The 20,373-nt window shown below is 52.7% G+C and overlaps 4 protein-coding genes across 6 annotated transcripts; 2 read left to right on the top strand and 2 right to left on the bottom strand.

Annotated features, from left to right (window-relative positions):
- The first annotated feature begins 2,839 nt into the window (after positions 1-2,839).
- On the top strand, positions 2,840-4,140 carry CHCHD10 (coiled-coil-helix-coiled-coil-helix domain containing 10). The gene is made up of 4 exons (XM_063173054.1): positions 2,840-2,904; positions 2,988-3,171; positions 3,355-3,499; positions 3,881-4,140. The coding sequence occupies exons 1-4, from the start codon at positions 2,840-2,842 to the stop codon at positions 3,898-3,900; spliced, it is 414 nt and encodes a 137-aa protein (XP_063029124.1). The 3' UTR covers positions 3,901-4,140.
- Positions 4,141-6,050: 1,910 nt separating this feature from the next.
- C20H22orf15 (chromosome 20 C22orf15 homolog) lies at positions 6,051-9,351 on the bottom strand. Of its 3 annotated transcripts, none has more exons than XM_063173052.1 (5): positions 9,232-9,351; positions 7,701-7,787; positions 7,332-7,457; positions 7,005-7,079; positions 6,051-6,575 (listed from the first exon to the last, which is right to left on the bottom strand). In XM_063173052.1, exons 1-5 carry the CDS (start codon positions 9,320-9,322, stop codon positions 6,421-6,423), a joined length of 534 nt encoding a protein of 177 aa, XP_063029122.1. In that variant the 5' UTR covers positions 9,323-9,351; the 3' UTR covers positions 6,051-6,420. The 3 variants fall into 3 exon arrangements, with proteins under 3 accessions (XP_063029122.1, XP_063029123.1, XP_063029121.1); XM_063173053.1 differs by having other exon boundaries at positions 9,219-9,330; XM_063173051.1 differs by lacking the exon at positions 9,232-9,351 and adding an exon at positions 7,931-8,142.
- Positions 9,352-10,580: 1,229 nt separating this feature from the next.
- Positions 10,581-12,363, top strand: VPREB3 (V-set pre-B cell surrogate light chain 3). Its single transcript, XM_063173050.1, has 2 exons — positions 10,581-11,193; positions 11,406-12,363. The coding sequence occupies exons 1-2, from the start codon at positions 11,145-11,147 to the stop codon at positions 11,732-11,734; spliced, it is 378 nt and encodes a 125-aa protein (XP_063029120.1). The 5' UTR covers positions 10,581-11,144; the 3' UTR covers positions 11,735-12,363.
- A 759-nt stretch (positions 12,364-13,122) lies between these two features.
- On the bottom strand, positions 13,123-19,201 carry SPRING1 (SREBF pathway regulator in golgi 1). Its single transcript, XM_063173020.1, has 5 exons — positions 19,053-19,201; positions 18,122-18,278; positions 16,147-16,298; positions 15,524-15,637; positions 13,123-14,563 (listed from the first exon to the last, which is right to left on the bottom strand). Exons 1-5 carry the CDS (start codon positions 19,161-19,163, stop codon positions 14,480-14,482), a joined length of 618 nt encoding a protein of 205 aa, XP_063029090.1. The 5' UTR covers positions 19,164-19,201; the 3' UTR covers positions 13,123-14,479.
- Positions 19,202-20,373: the final 1,172 nt, after the last annotated feature.

Below are 20,373 nucleotides of genomic sequence, written 5' to 3'. Positions count from 1 at the left end.
TTCAAGGAAAGGAGCCACACATCCCCGGGAGCTGGGAAAAGGGGAAAGTGCAGGTGCTGCTGAGGTGGGAACTTTCCAGCCCCATTCCAGCATTCCCAGCTGCCCGGCCCCTCCGTCGGTGGGAGAATTGAGGCAGGGAAAGAAGTGCTGGGTGTGAAACGCCGAGAGCAGCACTGCACAGCCCCCCGGGCACTGCAGGGGAAGGATTTGGGGGTGTTCCCCTCGCAGTGGGGTTTGTTTGGGAACCATCCTTGATCCTTTCCTTCCCCCCGGAGCCGCAGCTCCCCCTGCCCGCCCGGCTCCCGCACCGAGGGGCGGCTTGCTTTTCCAAACGCTTTTCTCTTTCTCCTCGTGCTGGAAATTTGACTCTACACAAACACTTCCACGGCAGCTAATTGCCAGCCCTGCAGTGGCTGAGCTCTCTAATTCCTGCCAGTCAATGAACCAGCCCAAAGAGCTGCTTTTCACAACTTGCTGAGTGCACGAACACAGCCCTAGAGACACGACACAGCTGGGATATTTCTTTTTCCTGGACAGCTTCTGGATCCTTCTCAATTTTGGGAATTTATTTCTCTCCATTGGGCAAAGGAACACCCAATGATAGAGGTGGCAACGAGGCCCGTTCCAGGGAGACACTGAGGGGCCCTGCAGACAAGTAGGGGTGCCAGGGAAGAGATAATTGTCAGGAAATTGGTCTGGAGGTAAAGCTGGCGTCGTCCAGCCTGTCTCTTCGTGATTTGAGGTCTCATCATCATCTTTTCATGGATTCCTCCTGCCCAACAATGTCCACGCCTTGCACAGCGCTCCTTGATCTCCTGGTTTGTATCCAGAGGGCTGCTGCAAAAATTGTTCTGCTGGTCACTGGTTCAGACCACATCATTCCTGCCTTCCCTCCTCGCCGGCAGCTCCTTGCCCTGCCCCAACTCACTCCGCCTCTCCTGCCGCCTTCATTGCCCGGTACAGGCCCCTTCACGCTCTCCGGGCCTGCCCCACACCCGGCAGAGAGCTCCGAGCTCCGCAAAGCCCTGCCCGGGCAGCGGGGCCGTGTCCCGCCCTGCGGCGCCGAACCGGGGCCCTGTCCCGGGGCCCTGTCCCTGCGCTCCCGGGATCGTTCTGCTCCCGCAGGTGGCACACAAGGGAACGGCCTCAAGCTGAGCCCTGGGAGTGTTCGCCTTGGACATCAGGGACACATTTGTGCACTGAAGGGGGTGCCCAGCCCCGCACGGGGTCACCGGCCTGGGCTGCTCGGAAACCGCGCGGTGCGGCACCGGGGACAGCGGGCAATGGGGACACCGGGCACTGGGGACAGCGGGCACTGGGGACAGCGGGCACCGGGCACTGGGGACAGCGGGCACTGGGGACAGCGGGCAATGGGGACAGCGGGCACTGGGGACAGCGGGCACCGGGGACAGCGAGCACTGGGGACAGCGGGCACCGGGGACAGTGAGCACTGGGGACAGCGGGCACCGGGGACAGTGGGCACTGGGGACACCGGGGACAGCGGGCACCGGGCACTGGGGACAGCGGGCACCGGGGACAGTGGGCACTGGGGACACCGGGGGCACCGGGCACTGGGGACAGCAGGCACTGGGGACACCGGGCACTGGGGACAGCGGGCACCGGGGACAGCGGGCACCGGGGACAGTGGGCACTGGGGACAGCAGGCACTGGGGACACCGGGCACTGGGGACAGCAGGCACTGGGGACAGCGGGCACCGGGGACAGCGGGCACCAGGGACAGCGGGCACCGGGGACAGCGAGCACCGGGGACAGCGGGCACCGGGCACTGGGGACAGCGGGCACTGGGGACAGCGGGCAATGGGGACACCGGGCACCGGGGACAGCGGGCACTGGCGGCCTTGGCTGAGAGCCTGCACTCGGTGGTTGTTTCGGTGTTCGGGTGTCTCGGTGTTTCGGTGGTCGGTCCTGTGATTGATCCTGTATCGATTCCATTATTATCCTGTGGCCGGTTCCATTATTGATCCCGTGACCAGTTCCATGATTGATCCTGTGATTGATCCCGTTATCAGTTCTGTGATTGATGCCGTGACCGGTTCTATGATCGATCCCATGATTGATCTTGTGACCAGACCAGGTCCATTATTGAGTCCATGATCGATCCCGTGCCCGGTTCCATGATCAATCCCATGATCGGTTCCATTATTGACCCCGTGATCGATCCCGTGACCGGTTACATTAGTGATCCTGTGACTGGTTCTATTACTGATCCTGTGATCAATGACTGGTTCCATTACTGACCCCGTGACCGATCCCGTCACCTGTTCCATTATTAATCCCGTGATCGATCTCGTGACCAGTTCTATTACTGATCCCGTGATTGGTTCCATGATCGATCCCGTGATTGATCCCGTCACGGGTTCTATTATCGATACCATGATCGATCCCGTGATTTGTTCCATGATTGATCCCATGATCGATCCCGTCACCGGTTCTATTATTGCTCCCGTGTCCGGTTCCATGATCGAATCCCTGTTCGATCCCGTCACTGGTTCCATGATCAATCCCGTGCCCTGTTCCATTATCGATCCCGTGACCAGTTCTATTATTGACCCCATGATCGATCCCGTGATTGGTTCCATTACCGATCCCGTTCCCGGTTCCCGCTCCCGGTCCCGCACGGTTCTCGCGCGCCCTCTGCCGGGGGCGGGCGGGCGGTGCGCAGGCTCCCCAGCGCTTACTGCGCATGCGCCCTGCAGGCGCAGCTCCATCCCCCAGCGGGGCGTGGCCTGGCTCCTGCCGCCGTGTGCGCGTGCGCGCTGCGTCACGTGTGGGCGCGTGCCGTTTAAAGGCGGGCGCGGGGCGGGGCGCGCTCACAGCCATGGCGCGCGGCAGCAGGAGCGTGTCCCGGCCCGCCAAGGCCCCCGCGCACCCCGCGCCCGCCAGGTACCGCGGCACGGCCGGGCTCGGGCGGGCGCACCGCCGCTCGCCGCCCCACGCCGCCCCTCATGACTCCCTTCTCTCCGCAGCCCGGCCCCAGCGGCCCCGATGCCCGCGGCGCAGCCGGCGCAGCCCGGGCTGATGGCGCAGATGGCGAGCACTGCGGCCGGCGTGGCCGTGGGTTCCGCCGTGGGACACGTCGTGGGCAGCGCCATCACCGGCGCCTTCAGCGGCGGCTCCTCCGAGCCCGCCAAGGCGGCGGCGCCCGCCCAGGTGCGAGCGGGGCCGGGCCGTGCCCTTGGGCCGCCCTTGGATGGGAGGGCGGCGGGAGAGGGGAGCGGGGCTGGGCGGGACGGACGGACGGACGGACGGGCAGCCGCCCCCGCTGGAGGGGACGGGAGCGCGCTGGAGCCGGCGCCGCTGCCCCCGCCGGCCTGACCGGGCCCGTGGGCGCAGGAGCCGCCGGCCGTGCTGCAGCAGTCGCCGTACGGACCGTGCCACTATGAGATGAAGCAGTTCCTGGAGTGCGCCACCAACCAGCGGGACCTGACCCTGTGCGAGGGCTTCAACGAGGCGCTGAAGCAGTGCAAGTACAGCAACGGTGAGCGAGCCTGGGCCTGAGGGAGGGAGCTGTGACAGCCCGGCGCCGCAGAGGGCTTGAGGGTGGCAGAAACCACCTGCTGGGGATATGGCGCCCCTTAGGGCTTTAGTAAGACGCAGTTGTGTCTTTAGTCAGGAAGGCAGCTGGAAAGGGAAAGATAAACGATTTTCACCATGTCTCTGTGAGGGCTGGGAGGCTGTAGGTACCTTCTTAAAAGATCCACTCCTGCTGCCCTCCCTGGCTGACTTTCTAATTCCTGCCGTATTTGGTACAAGCTGCTGTCCTTAGTGAGGTCGTGGTGTGGTTACACTGGGTGAGAGAGCTTTAACTCCAGCTGGTGGAACATGTTCCTAATGCTGACCCTCTGCTTCCTCCCTGCAGGTGTTTCTTCTCTCCTGTGAAGAATTCGCCCCCTCGTAGGGAAGAGGATCGTGGTGTAGAGCTCTGCTTTCCCCAGGGAGTGCCAGGACAGACAGACAGGGAGTGAGCTGGAGGGAGCAGAGTGACCAGCCAGGAGTATTCTAGTGGTAATTCACTTCTGAACTAGTAGGGAAGGAAGAGAATGATTGGACCCAAGGGTCTTCAGTGTTCAGATAGCACTGTATTTATTACAGGGAAATAAAAGAATTTATTTGGACCTATCACCTGTGCATGTTGTTTATTTAATTCTCAAGCTAAAATCAAGCTACCAAAGCATGAACATTGTCAGCCAAAGGACAAGGCACAAGTGTGAATTCCTGGAAACAGGGGATGCAGCCTAGCAGGGACTGGGCCTGCATGACTTGGCACAAGGGGATCCAGACACTGGCTGCCCTCCAGGCCAAGGAGAGGCTGAATGAGCTAAGCCAACACGTGTCCCATGGGATTTTCAGTGACAAATCACTTTCCTGCAGATATCCTCTTCCTGAGTACCTGTCCTGCCCTCAGAGCTGAGAGTGTGACCTGTCTGGCTGTGGCACTGGGGTACAGTTGGCTGATGTGACTCTGAGGCTTTAGCAGGTTATGCAATGTTCTCAAGGTCGCTGGCAGCAGGTGAAGTTTGGAACTGTTCTGCTCTTGCAGTCACCTTGGCAGCACAGCCTCGTGATTGCTGCCCTGACTGGCTTCCAGCAGGACATCCTGTTCCTCATGTTGGTCTGACAGGGAATTCTGAGGTTTCAGCTGGAGTTTTAGTGGCACAGCGGTGAAGCCAGGACACTTTCAGGTGCTTAACTGATGCATTTTTCATGCCAGAATGAGTCTTTTAACCTTTGATCTGACTGTTGAATAAAGGGCAAGTTCTCAGCCCCTTGCTGGCATGTGTGAGGAAATCCAAATCTGGGTGGTAAGTGCAGTTAGCAGGTACTGGGGGCTGGTGTTGAAAATCCTGCCCCTTCTAAATGTCACAGTCTTAAATTCTTGGCAGAGATATCCTGAGCCGTGCCTGGCCTTAGCAGGGGTGTCTGGTGTTCTGCTTAGAGACAGCCAAGGGAAAAAGTAGATGGCAGAGATTAAAAGCAAGTGCTGCGTGTGCTGCTCTGTCCTGTGAGAGGGAGGAGCCACTCCAAAGCTGTTTAACTCCCTTTAAGAAATAAGTGTATTAGGCTGTTGGTGTCTTGCTCTGGGTGGGAAAGCAGCAGCAGCAGCACCTGCAGCAGGTGTGTTCTGCCTTTGCCCCTCTTGGCAAAGAGCTGCTCCTGCAGTTGTGCTGTCTCTGGAGCAGCTTTCCCTGGACATGGAGAGCAGTCCCTGCAGGGCCGCTCCAGGGTGCTGCAGTGGGAAGCAGCCCCAGCAGTGCTGGCAGTGCAGCTGGGTGGGGAGGAGGTGCAGGTTCCTGTCCCTGTGATGCCGAATTTTGCCCCAAAAGGCGAGAATAACTGCCTGAGAGACTCAGCTTAAGTCAAATAAGCAGGAGGTATTTTATTGCGACACGTCGGAGAAATCACAAAATGGATTTCTGAGTTTCCCGTAACAAAGGCAAGCCTTTTACACAGTTTTGGATATAGGATTACATCAGATCATATACATAATCATATCTTTGCATGAATATTCATATGGGGTGTGGTGTAGGCGGGGCATGGGCGGGGACACCTCTTTTGAGGATCATCTTGGTGGTCGTTCCGGTTGCCTTCATCATGGGCTGGGGTCTCCTGATGAGTCTTCCTCCTTGAACCTTTGAACCCCTTTCCTAATTTGGTCAATTCCCGGTGTACTTGGCTTGGTCCCCATGGCTTGGCAAAGTTCTTAGGGTCAGTTTGACATTGTTGGCTCTGAACATGCTTAGCCCATCAGTTCCCCTATACCTATCTCTCTTTCCTGTCATTGTGTTCCATGCTGTAGCCGATTTATTGCTCTATGTGCTTCCTAAATGCTATGCTTTCTTCAAATGCCTCACATTCTATGTTTTAACTCATTATTTCTTGAAGACTATCTGTTTTGGGGCTTCACCTGGGGCTGCAGGCCATGCCAGGGGCAGGAGCGGGGAGCCTGTGCCTGCCTGTGATGCTGGGAGTGTCATGGTGCAGCCTTGTCACTGTAGGACACAAAAGAACTCACACCGCTGTTCTCAAGGTGAAGGAAAGGGGAAGTTTATTTTCTGACTCTAACATTTATAGTTTTCCAAGAGTGACTGGATTGGAGGGTGACAGTGCCACCTCTCCAATCACACTGGACAAACCAACAGTCTTATCAACTCTCTCCTCCTCCATAAAGGAATACAAAGCAATGAGTTATTTACAGAAAGTGTGAGAAAGTTTGCTACAAGAATGTCAACATCAGAAGGCTTAGAAAATCTTACAAAAACAGGTTGACACAGCTTGGGGTGTGTGAATCTCTGGGGGGAGAGGGGCTCTGTACAGGTGACTCTGCTGTGCTGGAATAAGATCCTGGGCAGGGCTTGGGGCCCTGGTGGGGGCTGTGCTGACCAGTGATGGGTCTGTCCCTCATTTAGGGGTGCTCTTGTGCTCCAGGCTTCTCTTGCTCTGTGAGGTGCTCCTGTTCCTGGCTCGGGTGCTGGTGTGAGGCTGAGCCCTCTGCAAGGAGCCCTTCTTCCTCTGCTCTGTCCTCTGGGTCTTTGCTGAGAGCTGCTGCAGCCGATCTGTGGGGTGACCAAGCCCCTCCAGAGCTGTTTTCCTGCTGTGTTGCTCAGTTGCCCATTACATGTTGAGCAAGGCCCTGCCAACCTGTCAGACTACATCCTGGAGAGACACTTGAGGGTTTCCCCATTTCTCCTGATGTCCTCCCCTCCCTGGTTATTCCAAGGAGGTGAGTCTCATTGTCAGGGGGACAAGCTGGGCAGGGCTCTGCCTGCTGTGGGGTGTCACTCCTAACTGGGAGGGGACCTGCACAGCAGCCCTGCTTGTCCCTCCCTTGGTGCCTGAATGCCCTCAGTGCCCCCAGGAGCCCTGAGGGAGCACAGGGATCAGAGGAGAGTCCCACAGGTGCTGTGTGAGGGCTGAGAGGGAACAGGAGTGATGCCTGCACCCCTAACTCCTCTGTGGAGGTGAGGTGGGTGCCTGGCTCTTACCTGGGAGCTCAGGGTAGTGTTTCCCCAGGTCCTCAAGCAAGGATTCGTAGCAGATGGCTTCAGAGTTTTCTTCTCCTGGCAGCAGAGTGGGAGAAACAGATTAGTCTCTCTCCTAGCTGTAAACTGAAGGCATGTAACTGGGGCAGCTGGTTCTGCCCAGGAAAAGTTCCCTTTCCCCTGGAGCAGCCCTTGGACAAACAAAAGCTCAGCCCTAGCTGTTCATCTGAGCTGGCTTTGGCCTCCTCAGAGCTCCTGGGCTGTGTCCCAGTGGCTGCAGAGCAGAGCCCTCCCCAGAGCAGAGCCCTCCCCTGGCTGCCCAGGACTCACGGACAGCTCTGACCAGGATGTAGCGCTGCCTTCCCTGCAGGTGTTTACTGGCATATTCAGATGCAGGATCCTCCACCTTGCTCAGGTTCATCAGGGTGCCCTTTTCATCCATCAGATCAATGCAGTCTGGAGAGAGAGATGGTGAAGGGAGCCCAGGCTGCCCCTGTGGGGCCAACGTGAGCCTGAGGGGTTTAGAGGCATTTTCCTTGGCAAGTTACACATAGAACAGAATCTGCTGAGATCTGGGGAGTGGGAGGTTTGCTGTCCCTTCCCCTGTGTTTTGGGATGTTCTGTGACTCCCATTTGTTACCCTGTGCTGTTCCTCTATGGGCGAGTGGCAGTCCCTTGGTGACCACAGAGCACTCCTACCTTCAGGCCTGCACTGGCACTTCCACTTCAGGTGGCCTGTGAGGGTCTGGACACAGCAGAGCAGGTTCACCATCTCTTGGCAGTTGGCTGCAAACAGAGAATGAGACCTGAGATAGGAGCATGGTCACCCCAAACCCAGGGACCACATGGGCATGGCAGGTGGCTCCGAGGTGCCCACTGTGGCCAGCACAGGCAGGACCCCCAGGTGGCACCAGCAGGGCTTTGGGGACCTGCATTACAGCCTTTGGGGACCTGCATTACAGCCATTGGTGCTGTAGGGAGTGCTGAGAGTGCCCCAGGGCAAGGGGAGTAGATGAGCGCTTTCATTTGGGGAGAATGGTTCTGATTGATAAAGTGTCTCTCTGTCCTTCAATTTGTTTCATCAAGCATGAGTAGGAAAAAGCAGAGTCCGTGCCAGTGCCCTCCTACGAGCTGGTCCCAGTCTCACGGGGAAGGAGCTGCAGATTGTGGCTGAGTCACCCAGGATATTTTGGCCATGAACTCTGACCGAGTTTGTCACAATTGAGAAATCCCCCAGGGCTGACACACGTCAGCACTCAGGGCTGGGGATCCAATTCAAATAGCAGAGGGAGCAAAGGCTTGGGACTGTGTGTGTGTGATGGCTCAGCCACGAGTGTCTGGGGCAAGGCCAAGGCTTTCAGCCAGCTGGGTAAGGTCAGCAGAGGGGCTGCTCGTTCCTTCCCACAGATGCCTGCTCTGTGACACTGAGAGCCAGGGTTGCAGCCAGGGAACCCTTCCCACACAGCCCAGAACACAGGAGCTCTGCTGGCAGCTGCCACTGGTGCCCCTCGGCTCTTCTGGTTGTGTCTCGATAAGCAGGGCCCCCTCTGGTGCTTTCCCAGAGCTGCCAGGCTGGGAACTCCTCCTGAGCTATCACAGGCATCTTTTATGGAAAATCCTTTCCTTAGGATTTTTCCTCCTGAGAAGCTGGGAGGCCTCAGGAACAAAATGTAAACATTTATTATCTGCTGCTGTGGAATGCAACAGGTGCATCTGTGATTGGGCTCATGTGGTTGTTATTAATTAATGGCCAACCACAGTCAGCTGGCTTGGACAGAGAGTCCAAGCCACAAGCTTTTGTTATCATTCTTTCTTTTTCTATTCTTAGCTAGCCTTCTGATGAGATCCTTTCTTCTATTCTTTTTAGTATAGTTTTAATATAATATATATCATAAAGTAATAAATCAAGCCTTCTGAAACATGGAGTCAGATCCTCATCTCTTCCCTCATCCTCAGACCCCTGTGAACACTGTCACACTCACCGCCAGCCTCCCTCCCTGTGCTTAGCTCAGCTCTGCTGCCGTGCTTTCCCTCCACGATTTGGAGCAGGGGTAGTAGGTAAATGAAAGCAGTGATGTGCTGGATGCTGCCGTGCCTGGCACAGCTCTCCTGCCCGTCCCCTCAGCCCTGGGCGCTGCTGAGCCCCGGGTGCTGTGTCCCTGCCCGCCCCTGGTGGGGGTGACAGGCTGGCCCGGGTGCCCGGCTGCCCCCGCGTACCTCCGAATCTCACCGTGGCGAACATGGTGGAGCTGCCGGGTCCCTCCCTGCCGGCAGCGCTGGGAGCTGCGGCACAGCCCAGGACAGACGGACTCCATCCCCATGGATCCTGTTGTGGTTTCAGCAGCCAGATTGCCCAGCAACGGGGAATGAACGGCCCCTGCAGACTGCCGAGCCTCCCGCGGGGGGAGAGGGGAGGCAGAGCTGAACAGCGGCCTGTGGGAAGGCTGCCTGCTCCATGTGGTCCCAGGCGCTCTGAATTTCAGATTTTCTGTAGTCCCGTGGTGTTTCCTGTCCCCCCATTTGTCCTGCAGCTCATCTGGGCTGTGGTGGTGCCACATGTGCTCACCCTGCTCCTAGCTGAGGCCAGCACTGCTGCAAGGCCAGCCTGGCCTGCTGTGTGACATGGCTGATGCCACTGGAGAAATCCCCCTGAGGACCCTGCTCAAAACCTGCTCTGTGGCATGGGGTTTTGCAGCCCCGTGTGGACATGGTCATGCGCCGCCTGCATCTTCTGTTTGGTGCCCAAATGTTGCTGTGCAAGTGTTCCTGCAGCCAGGGCCCTGTAGCATCATCCCCTTTTCCTGTGGAAAACGTGGATGGAATCATGTCCCTGGGCTGCTCAGCAGATGGGGAGGCAGGAATGGAGGGAACCTGTAACAACACTGACGTGCTGCATTATCCAGTGCTCACTGCCCTGAGGACAAATTCCCTTCCTCTGGAATGCCCCTCTTTGCATGAGGAGGGGATTTCCCTCTGTCTTGCCAGGTTTCATTTCACAGTCAGTCCAATCCATGGACTTGACCTGCTCAGAGCTTGGGACAAGGTGTGTGTGACACTCCTCCCCTAGGACCTGTGCAGGGAGACTTGTGTTCATCTTGGCACCCCTTGGCAGAACGTGGGCAGTGCTGGTGGGCAGCAGCTGCACCTGCAGGGTGCTGATACCTGCCAGAGCTCATCAAACACAAACTGCTGATAAAATGCAGGGGCAAACTTGCAGATGTCTTTGTCTGGGGCCTCTGTGGGTGCTGCAGAGGGCGGGAGTGGCTGTCCCTGGGTGGTGATGAGGTGGCACAGGCAGGGGCTGGGCCTGCCCGGGGAGGGCACAGGAGAGGTGCCCGCTGCCCTCACGGCTGGAGACAGCCCGGGCTGGCGGCCATGTGACACGGTGGCCCCGTGGCAGGTGTCACAGGCAGGAGTGGCTTCACGCCCGCTGAGCTGGTGGCCGTTGCTGTGACAGTCTGCTGTCCTTCCGCAGCAGCTGTGCTGCAGCCACCCCTCCCTGGGGACACCAGCGCTCCCTGGGGACACCGCGCCTCCTGCCCGCTGGCCTCAGCAGCCACCCCCCCACCCACCCAGCAGGGCTGCCCACGCTGCTGCTCCTGAGGGGCCCCGGCCAAGAGGCAGCACCCCCAGCTTGCCCTGCTGCAGGTTCTGCTGAGACCCTGCCCTGCCATTCCTGCCACAGTGATGGAGCTGCATGAAGGCAGCAGCAGCTTTCCTCCTGTTGTTTCTGTGATGGGACAGCTCCCTTCTCCCTGGTGGCCCCCAGGCTGCTGCCCCCCCAGGGCATCCCTGGCACAGTGCGGCTCCTGGCCTCCTGCATGCCTGGCAGCAGAGTGTGTGGGGCTGCAGGGAAACCTCTCTGCTCCTCCCATCAGCAAAGAGAGATGGTCAGCGATGCCCAGGCCATGGGGTGAGCTGCGGGTGTGCTGGTGCAGCTGAAGGAAATGGCTTGAGGTGAAGGTGGGTGGCTCTCAGCCCTCCCTGAAGGCCAGCTGCAGCAGAGCGAGCAGCCCGGGGAGCAGAGTCCCTGAGCCCCCCGTGTCATTTACATACACCCCACCAGTGGCCACGGCACAGCACCCGCGCTCGTGCAGCGCCCAGAGCTGCTCTGAAACAGCCTCCCTGCCTCTGCCTCCTGCCATGGCCCTGCGAGTCACAGCCCTGCTCCTGCTGTGGACGCTGGGCACAGGTAAGGGGGGAGGCAGCTCTGCCTGGGGGCACTGCAGCATGGAGGGCAGGCTGGGCTCTCCAAGGGGCTTGGTTTGAGTAGGGGGCTTGTGATGCAGGGTGGTGGCTGGGGAATGCTTTGTGGAGTTAGTGATGGGCTGGTAGTGTCCCCCGTCACATTTGGGGGCTGAGGGTGATGGGGGACATCCCTAACTGCCTCCCTGGTGTGTGCAGCTGCCAGGGCTCAGCCCGTGCTGAGCCAGCCCCACTCGGTGTTCGTGCAGCCCGGGCAGAGCGCTCGGCTCTCGTGCACGCTGAGCCCGCAGTACAACATCAGCCACTTCGGCATCTCCTGGTACCAGCAGCGCCCGGGGCACTCCCTCACGTACCTGCTCTACTACAACTCCGAGAGAGACAAGCACAAGCCTGCCAGGACTCCCGAGCGCTTCTCGGCCACCAAGGACCTGGCCAGCAATGCCTGCATCCTCACCATCGCTGCTGCCTGCCAGGATGACAGTGGCACCTACTACTGTGCCCTGTCACCCGCCCTCAGGTGGCTCTAGAGAGCGGCAGCCCTGGCAGGGATGGTTAAAATCCACCTCTGCATTGAGACATAAACTTGAAAGAATTTCGGGTTTTTAGAGGTTTTAGTTAAAGTTAAGCCTTTAATATTAGAGTTTATCAAAGTAAATAGGTAGGCCTTGATGAAGTTGAGTTAGTAGTTTAATAATTGATTGCTTGTCAATATAATGTTTGGTTAGCTGGGTTTATAATGAAGAATATAGAAATTGATAAATAGCTTTTAAGAATATAAGACAATTGTGGCCTCCTCTGTTCTGAAACCAATTGAAGACTGGAATGGGAGTTTTACCAATGGGTTCATTTGTCATATTTGCATTGAAAAGGTAGAAAGGTCAGAACGAGGAAGACTTCATTTACTTCCTCATTTTGGGACCTCTCCCCATGAAAGGGACCACTGACCCATTTCAAGGAACAAACTGTGCATGGCTTAAAAGCTTTTTAACTAATTACCTTACGAAGCGGGGACTGGGATGTAACAAAGTTATGAATATGCCATTTGTATTTTGGGTATTCAATACTTGTACAGATAAAAGCACTCTGTAATCACCTGTAAATTGTGATGTGTATTTGGGAACCATCCCACAATAAACATGTACTTTCTAACTTTAAACTGTTAGAGAGTCTTTGTCCGCCACAGTTGGATATTGGTACTAGATCGATATCCATATTTTTAATAAATCAGCATGCTTGAGCAGGCCCGGCAGTGCTGCAAGCTCCTCTTTGTCCCCAAGTGTCCCTCACGGGGCATCAGCCGGGCACGGCCGCGGAGCGGGAGGATGAGGGCTCGGCCTCGGCCTGGCTGTCCTGGGCTCTTCCAGCGCCTGGCACAAGGCGGCCTCCACCTGGCAGGGGCTTCCGCAGAGTTTAATGAAGTTAATTAATAAAGGCTAATCCTGAGCCGCGGCTCGTGTGGTGTGTGCCTGAGCCGTAAGGGGCTGCGGGCCTGGCGGGGTGTGTGGGTCGGGAGAAGCCCTCACCCAGCCCTGGAGCAGCCCCTGGTGCCCCAGCACAGCTCCCGAGGGGACAGGGACACGCGTGGCCCCGCGGGGACGCTGTGGGGACGTTTTCTCGCAGAGGGATGAAGGATTTTCCCACAAAATTCCCGCACAACTGGGGAAAATGCCGGGATGGCCGCACTGCGCATGCTCAGCTCGGCGCGCCCCCGGCGGCGGGAGTTACGACCCAATAGCGGGTCTGGATGTCACGTGAGGGCCAGCCGGCGCTACTATTGGCTCAAGGGAAGGAAAAAATGGCGCGCCACTTCCGGGTTACCTCAGTGTGCGTCAGGGCCCCGCGGCGGTAGGGTCGGGCCGCTGCCCTGCGCTCAGCATGTGCGAAAAGCCGCGCTATGAAAAGTCCACAAAGGAGACAGAGGAGTCCTACAACTTTATTCGAATAAAGGGAGACAGTCCACTACGCCATACCCCCGTGGGGTCTCTGTCGAGATTTCGGAGCACGCAGCCTCCTTTTATCCTAAACTCCCGGGCCCAGGTTGCTGTCTTCCTTTCCTCATTGCCTGAGGTACAGTGGCAGGAGCTGGGCACTGGGTTGTGTAAAGCAAACAGAGGATAATGAATTCTTGTCTTCTTAACCGAGTCCTATTTATTATGTTTGTCAAAGGTGAAGATCAGCTCGAATTTGGTGCAAGGGGTTCCAAGGGCTAAAAGGAAGCTGCTGTTTGCTGCCTGAGATGCAGATGTCAAACATTTCAGGATCTGGAGCAGGCTGGAAAGGCACAGGCAGCTCTGAGAAAGGTGCTGGGGAGAGCTCAGCTCCACCCTTTGGCCTCCTGCACAACCAGGAGTGAATTTGAAATACTGAGGCCTGAACAAGTTCAAGCAAACAAATCTTCCCAGCTCCCTGTCAGCAAGTGGGCAGCAGAGAGCTGCTCACAAAACTGGACTCCTCTTTGAGGAAACTGCTGCAGAGTAACAAGGAAAGTGTTTAGAGACAATAAACATCCCATCCCGGGCAGATCCCTGCTCTTCTCTTGTGCTATGGGACTGTGGCAGAACAACTCCATTGGAGTTCTGAATGGTTAAACTCACTAAGAGGAACATAAGGACTATAGTGACAAATCCCAATAAAATTCCTTTAGACTAAGGAGGAAAAAAGCCCCTACCAACTTTAGTCAGGATCTAAAATATCCCTTCTAGCTGACACAGCAGAGCAGGGAGTGAAAGGCATCCACAACTAGCTATGCAAAGCATCCGTACTTTCAGCCAGTGACCCATATAAAATGAATAAATAATTCATATTACATATGTAGTGTACACCATGCATGCCAAGAAGGGCTCCAGAGAGAGAAGCACAGTGGGCATACTTTGCCCTCTGAAAGGAAAAGTCCTCCAGTTACTTCTGTCACCCTGGAAAGTCTCTGAGACCCAACTAAACCTCCATTTACAGCTGCAAAGCCACATCAGATATTTTCCCCATGATGTTCTATAGCCTAGATTGACTCCATGATTCCTGAAATTCAGAGGAATTACTCAAAGAATGCACTGGCACAGCAGCACACTGCCAGCACTCCAAAGCAGGTGCACAATAATTTGAAGAAAGCAGGATTCAGTCCCAAAAGTTCATTACTTCCTCTCTTCACCTCTGGCTTTGCCCCCACACACAAGGCAAGTTTTTTACACCGAGGCTTTGGTAAAGCAACAGCTGCTGTCTGGTCCTTCTGGATTCAAGGCTGCAGTTCCTTCCTCTGCTGCTCAGATGTGCAGCTCTCAGACAGGCAGCAGCTCTGGGGGATACTCCCCATAGCAGTGTTTGGCAATTGGGTCTCTGTAGGTGTTTTCATGCTGCACACTCTGCCAGGAAAGGAGGAGAAGCTTTAACAAAATACACACAGTGAAACAAGGCATCCCTTCACCGAGGGACAAACTGCACAGAGGTTATGCACAGGCAAAAAAAATTCCCAAATTATTCTAGACATCAGAGTGCCTTTGGATCAAAGAATTCTGCACTGCCAGCACACAAGAGCCAGCTGCTGCATTACAGCACTGCAATGTTGAACCAGAACCTCCTTTTCAAGAGAGTACCCAAGTAGGTGGGAAAAGATTTCATAAAAAAACCCCAACAACTGAGATCTGCTTAGGCAGTATCACCAAATGCTGTAAGCAAGCAAAGCCCAATAAAGTTGCAACTTGAAATGTCTGCATTTTTCTAGACAAAAGGTAGAGTTCAGATTTTATGATTTTATGTTTAAAAAATCCCAGTAACTTTGCAGACATTTGGAACTCTATCCTTTGTTTGCCGTCCATCCCTATTGCTACCTGAAATACTGAAGCTGCAGGACATACCCAACAGCACTTTCTGAAAGGGCCACTGCTTGCTTAGAGCAAAACTTCTAATAAAATCACATGGGTAACAGAGGTTCACCTTAATAATTAGCAGAGAAATTACAGCACAGTTTTGGAGTTACCATGCAGGTGACTGTCAGCACAGGGTGAGTCTCCAGCTGTACCATAAAATAAAGAGCATTCTGAGGCTACTGGGAACAGCTCTCATTGTCTTAATCCTCATGAGATCTTCCCCAGAACTCATCTGAGATCTCCACTGGTCACTAAACTCAGTCTCTTTTTGGTTAAGCTCTTATTTTCTACAGAGAATGTGCAACTCATCCTGCTCTATATAAAGTGCTTTCCCTTCAGGCTGGCTCTCAGCCACGGCTTCAGCTTTTATGAAAACACAAACACAACACACCTGTTCAATTCACAGCACTGAGCCCATTTCCCAAGGGCGTTTCTGGACATGTGCTGGTGCCTCACCTGTGATGAAGTCCTGCACTTGGCCAGACACAGCTCAAAGTGATCCTCCACGGCCATGAAGAGGTTCTGGAACGCCATCGCCGCCCGGTTCAAGAACCGCTCCAGGAGGTGTTGCTGAAATGGTCAGCAAAGAGAAGGCAAAAATCAGAAACACATTGCTCCAGCAAGGAGCAATCAAAGCCCACCCCAGCCTGCAAAGCTCAGGTATCAGAGGAACAGTGAGGAACTCCACTTAGGATTTCTAGCAAGCACTGAGAGCTAATGCCTCAGAACCACAGCAGCAGGACTAGAATCTAAGAGAAGCTCATAGAAAAAGGGGAAATTACAATTAAAAAACTAATACTGGCTGCAGTAGCTCTTCTGCAATCATTTCTCTTCAGCAAATGCAATTCTCCTGAAGCTGAAACACTTTTCAAGTCTCTCGGTATTTCCTCCCAAAAGTGGGAAGGATGAATTTTGTTACAGCTTTATTTATAGCTTGCCATACACTCCTTGGAGGCTTTCCTCATCATTCCAAGAAAAGGATCCGTCTCTCTAATAAAGCTCCTCACAAAGAAGCTCTTTTAGCCACAGAGGGACCCCAGCAGCTGAGAACCCCTGGAAAGCAGGAGGGAATCCATCACCTTGCTGGGCTGCAGGCAGCAGGACACGCAGAACTCGTAGATGCTGCAGCAGCCGTTGGGCAGGCAGCTGTCACAGCTGTACAGCTTGGTGCTGGGCACGTGCACATTGCAGCAGCCATTCACCAGCAGGTCCTTCCTCTCACAGATGTAGCCTGGAAAACAGCAACAGGAGTGACAACTGGCAAGGCACACCCCTCTGTATGTCCTGTGGAAATCTGCAGTAAGGATCACATTCCCAAAGAGCAGGTCTGTTTGTTATTTAGTGGGTTATGATCCCCCTCAGTCCTGTGCAGCCACTCTTTGAAATGGAGAGCAGTGGTTCAGACAGCCTGGTGTTATCTGCACAGCCATCACATCCTACTCTAATATGTGCTCTATATACACCAAGAGTATTTAAATGCACATTATTTAACTTCTGACTTTTTTTGGGGGCACAGTTCCTTGTTGTGAAAGGGGAAATGGGATTGGCATTGATTATATTGGAAAAAAACCATGATAAACGTTTTTGCAACAGGTCTGTGTCTGGATAATTGTCTTACAGTTCAGTATGAAGAGACTTAGATTTAGCCATGCAGGACAGTGTAATATTCATTGCTGAGTGGAATCCTTAACAGTATAGAAATATGGTGTATATTACAGAACATACACCATATTAAATATATACAGAAATGGTACTAACACAGTGTTAGACAGTGAGAGAGCTGTAATTTTTAGAGATCTTATGAACTGGCACCAAGCCTAAGTCAGGCAGTGCCAAATTTAACACTGATGCAAATCACAAAAGATGTGGTGGGTTCTCTGTAGCCTGATTTGTGGCCAAGAAAGAACCAGGTCTAAGCAAGAATCACAATCCTTAAGAACAGGTCTGTTTGTCATTTAGTTAGATTATGATCCCCCTCAGTCCTGTGCAGCCACTCTTTGAAACGGAGAGCAGTGGTTCAGACAGCCTGGTGTTATCTGCACAGCCATCACATCCTACTCTAACGTATGCTCTATATACACTAAGAGTATTTAAATGCACATTATTTCAGTTTTGACTTTTTTGGGGCACAGTTCCTTGTTGTGAAAGGGGAAATGGGATTGGCATTGATTATATTTAAAAAAAAAAACCCCACAACACACCTTTTTGCAACAGGTCTGTGTCTGGGTAATTCTCTTACAGTTCAGTATGAAAAGACTTAGATTTAGCCATGCAGGACAGTGTAATATTCATTGCTGAGTGAAATCCTTAACAGTATAGAAATATGGTGTATACTACAGAATATACCATATTAAATATATATAGAAAACAGTGCTACCACAGTGTTAGACAGTGAGAGAGCTGTAATTTTTAGAGATCTTATGAACTGGCACTAAGCCTAAGTCAGGCAGTGCCAAATGTAACACTGATGCAAATCACAAAAGATGTGGTGGGTTCTCTGTAGCCTGATTTGTGGCCAAGAAAGAGCCAGGTCTAAGCAACAAGCACAGTGTCTTTAACTTCTACTGCTTGGAACAAGTGGTTAATAACCTTGGGTTTACAAGGGTGAGACAAGCTCGTTAACTGTGACTGAGCACTAATTACACCACCAGCCCTGAGCTGCCTCCATGCAAGGCCAAGGTTTCCTCAGTTGCTCTCCCTAACCCCCCTGACAGCAGCAGAGGGAGACACAGAGACCTCTGCAAGCAGCCACAGCAAACTGAGCAGGACTCAATGTCTGGGTTCTGTGCAAAGGTAACTGTAATTCTTTGAATTTTAGGTGGTCACAGTCACACTCACACAGCCCTGAGCCTGAGTGTGGTGTGCACACAACCACAGCAGCAGCACCTGCAGCCACAGTGAAATTCAGGCAGCCAGGAGAACAGGCCAAGGGCTGAGTGAAAATGCCTTAATAAAGAGCAGCTGCTCCATCAAAGTGTCATCAGTAGTCACAGAGGCAAAGCAGCATTCAGCACTGCCATATGCAGAATAAATTCAACTAAATATCAACTGTACCCAGTTCATCTGTAATGAGGAGCTTCCCCTGCACAGAGTTCCTGCACTGGTTGCTCAGCTGACTGCTGTTCCCCGAGCTGAACTTCACCTTCCACATGATGGGCTGCTCATGCTCCTGCACTTGGAGGAGAGTCCGATCTCTCACCATCCTCTCTTCCTGCAAGGAAAAGCAGGAATGCAACCAAACATGCCAGCTCCTCCTGCCACTTCAATCCACGTGCCTCTCCCAGCATTAAAGATGCCTAGTACTTGTAAACTCCCCAGCACAGGAAATTCCACCATCAATATTGCAAACAATTTACTACTTGTAGTATTTTACTTCATAGTTCAACAGGAAGATACACATTCCATTAAAGTAAGGGTATTCCAGTTCACCATGGATCAGCTAACACAGCTGAACTTGGTCACTACAACTACAAAAGTAGTATATTTTATATTAAATATAATAGCTGAACATATTTTATATGTATATTTTATAGTAAAGTACATGTTATATTAAATATATTTTATAAATATTTATATATATTAAATAAATAATATGTACTTTATTGATATAATATTAATATACAATAATATAATATGTATTAATATATAATATATAAATATATGAAGTATATTTTATATTAAATATAATAGCTGAACAAATTTCTCTTTCATGAGCCCTTTGCCAGTGGAACCACCACTCCCAAGAGACTCAACAACACCCATCAAACCCAGTGGAGACTTTCCCAGTTTCGGTTCAAACCGCTGTTGCTGCCAAACACAGAATCAGGCGTTCCAATTTTAAACTCTTGCATCCATGAAATATTTATAACGCCATTCTTAGGGCAGCATCACCCAGGGTGCGGTGACAGCACCTGGAGAACGAGAGGCCCGTGCCATACGGGCAGTTCTAACCTAGCCGCGGCTGCGGGGCCCGGCCGGCACCGACCTGCTTGAAGGTGCTGCTGATGAAGTAGACGAGCGAGAGCCCGAACACGACGCCGAGCACCCAGCGCTTCCGGAGCAGCCTCCGCCAGAGCACGGCCCCGCAGGGCACCATGGCCGGGCTCGGGGCAGCGCGGGCCGGGGGCCGGCATCACCGGCGGGCGCAGCGAGCTCCGGGCGGCCCCAGCGCGGCCCCAGCGCTTCCGCCGGCGGGCGGGGCGGGCGGAAACCGCGGCCGGGCGTGCGCGGGGCGGCACCGGCAGCGCCGCCTGTACCACCGCCGGCATTACCACCCGCACCGGCACCGGCACCGGCAGCACCGCCTGTACCACCACCGGCATTACCACCCGCACCGGCACCGGGCCGGCCGAGCCGAGCCGAGCCTCTGGGTACGCGGCACCGCGCCACAGATTCCAGCGGGAACCTCCTAACCGGAAAAAAGGCCTGGCTTATGTCTGTATGTGTGTGTACGTATAGAGTCGTATGGTTTTAATTTATATACATATACATATATGTATGTATCTCTGTGTGTATATATGTATATATCTATAGATGTATACCATGTATATATGTATGTAGGTATAGGTATATAACCCTATTAATAGATATTTCTCCATATATACGTACATGTATACTGTTTATATATATAGATGTATATACATATGTGTGTGTATAGAATCATATTAATAGATATGTCTGTATATAGATATATATACATGTATGCATACCTATATATGTATAGGGTGTGTATATATAGATGTGTATTTGTATGTATATATATAGAACTGTATTAATAGGTATTTCTGTATATATATGTATGTATATCTATATATGTATACTATATATAGATATGTATATATAGATGTATATATATGTATATGTATAGAACTGTATTAATAGATATGTCCGTATATATCTGTATATGCAGGTATGTATACCTATACATTTATGTTTATATATCTATATATGTATAGTATATTTATGTATATCTATATATCTTATCTAGATACTATATATATGTGTATCTATACGTACACAAACCTATATGTATATATATTTTTGTGTATGTATATGTATGTATATCTACATATGTATACTATGTATATGTGTGTATATATATAGAACTGTATTAAAAGATATGTCTGTATATATATGTATATATACACATATATGTATGTATAGGATTGTTAATAGATGGCTATGTAGGTATACATTAACTACATAGATCTATACGTATACATCTATATAAATGTAAATATGTATATATAGATGTGTATACACATACATATATATATATACACACATGCATTTGTACATATGTGTAT

This window comes from Melospiza melodia, chromosome 20 (assembly GCF_035770615.1).
Source record: "Melospiza melodia melodia isolate bMelMel2 chromosome 20, bMelMel2.pri, whole genome shotgun sequence".
In the NCBI taxonomy this organism is placed as follows: Eukaryota; Metazoa; Chordata; class Aves; order Passeriformes; family Passerellidae; genus Melospiza; species Melospiza melodia.
This window is presented reverse-complemented; position numbering and strand designations above follow the sequence as displayed.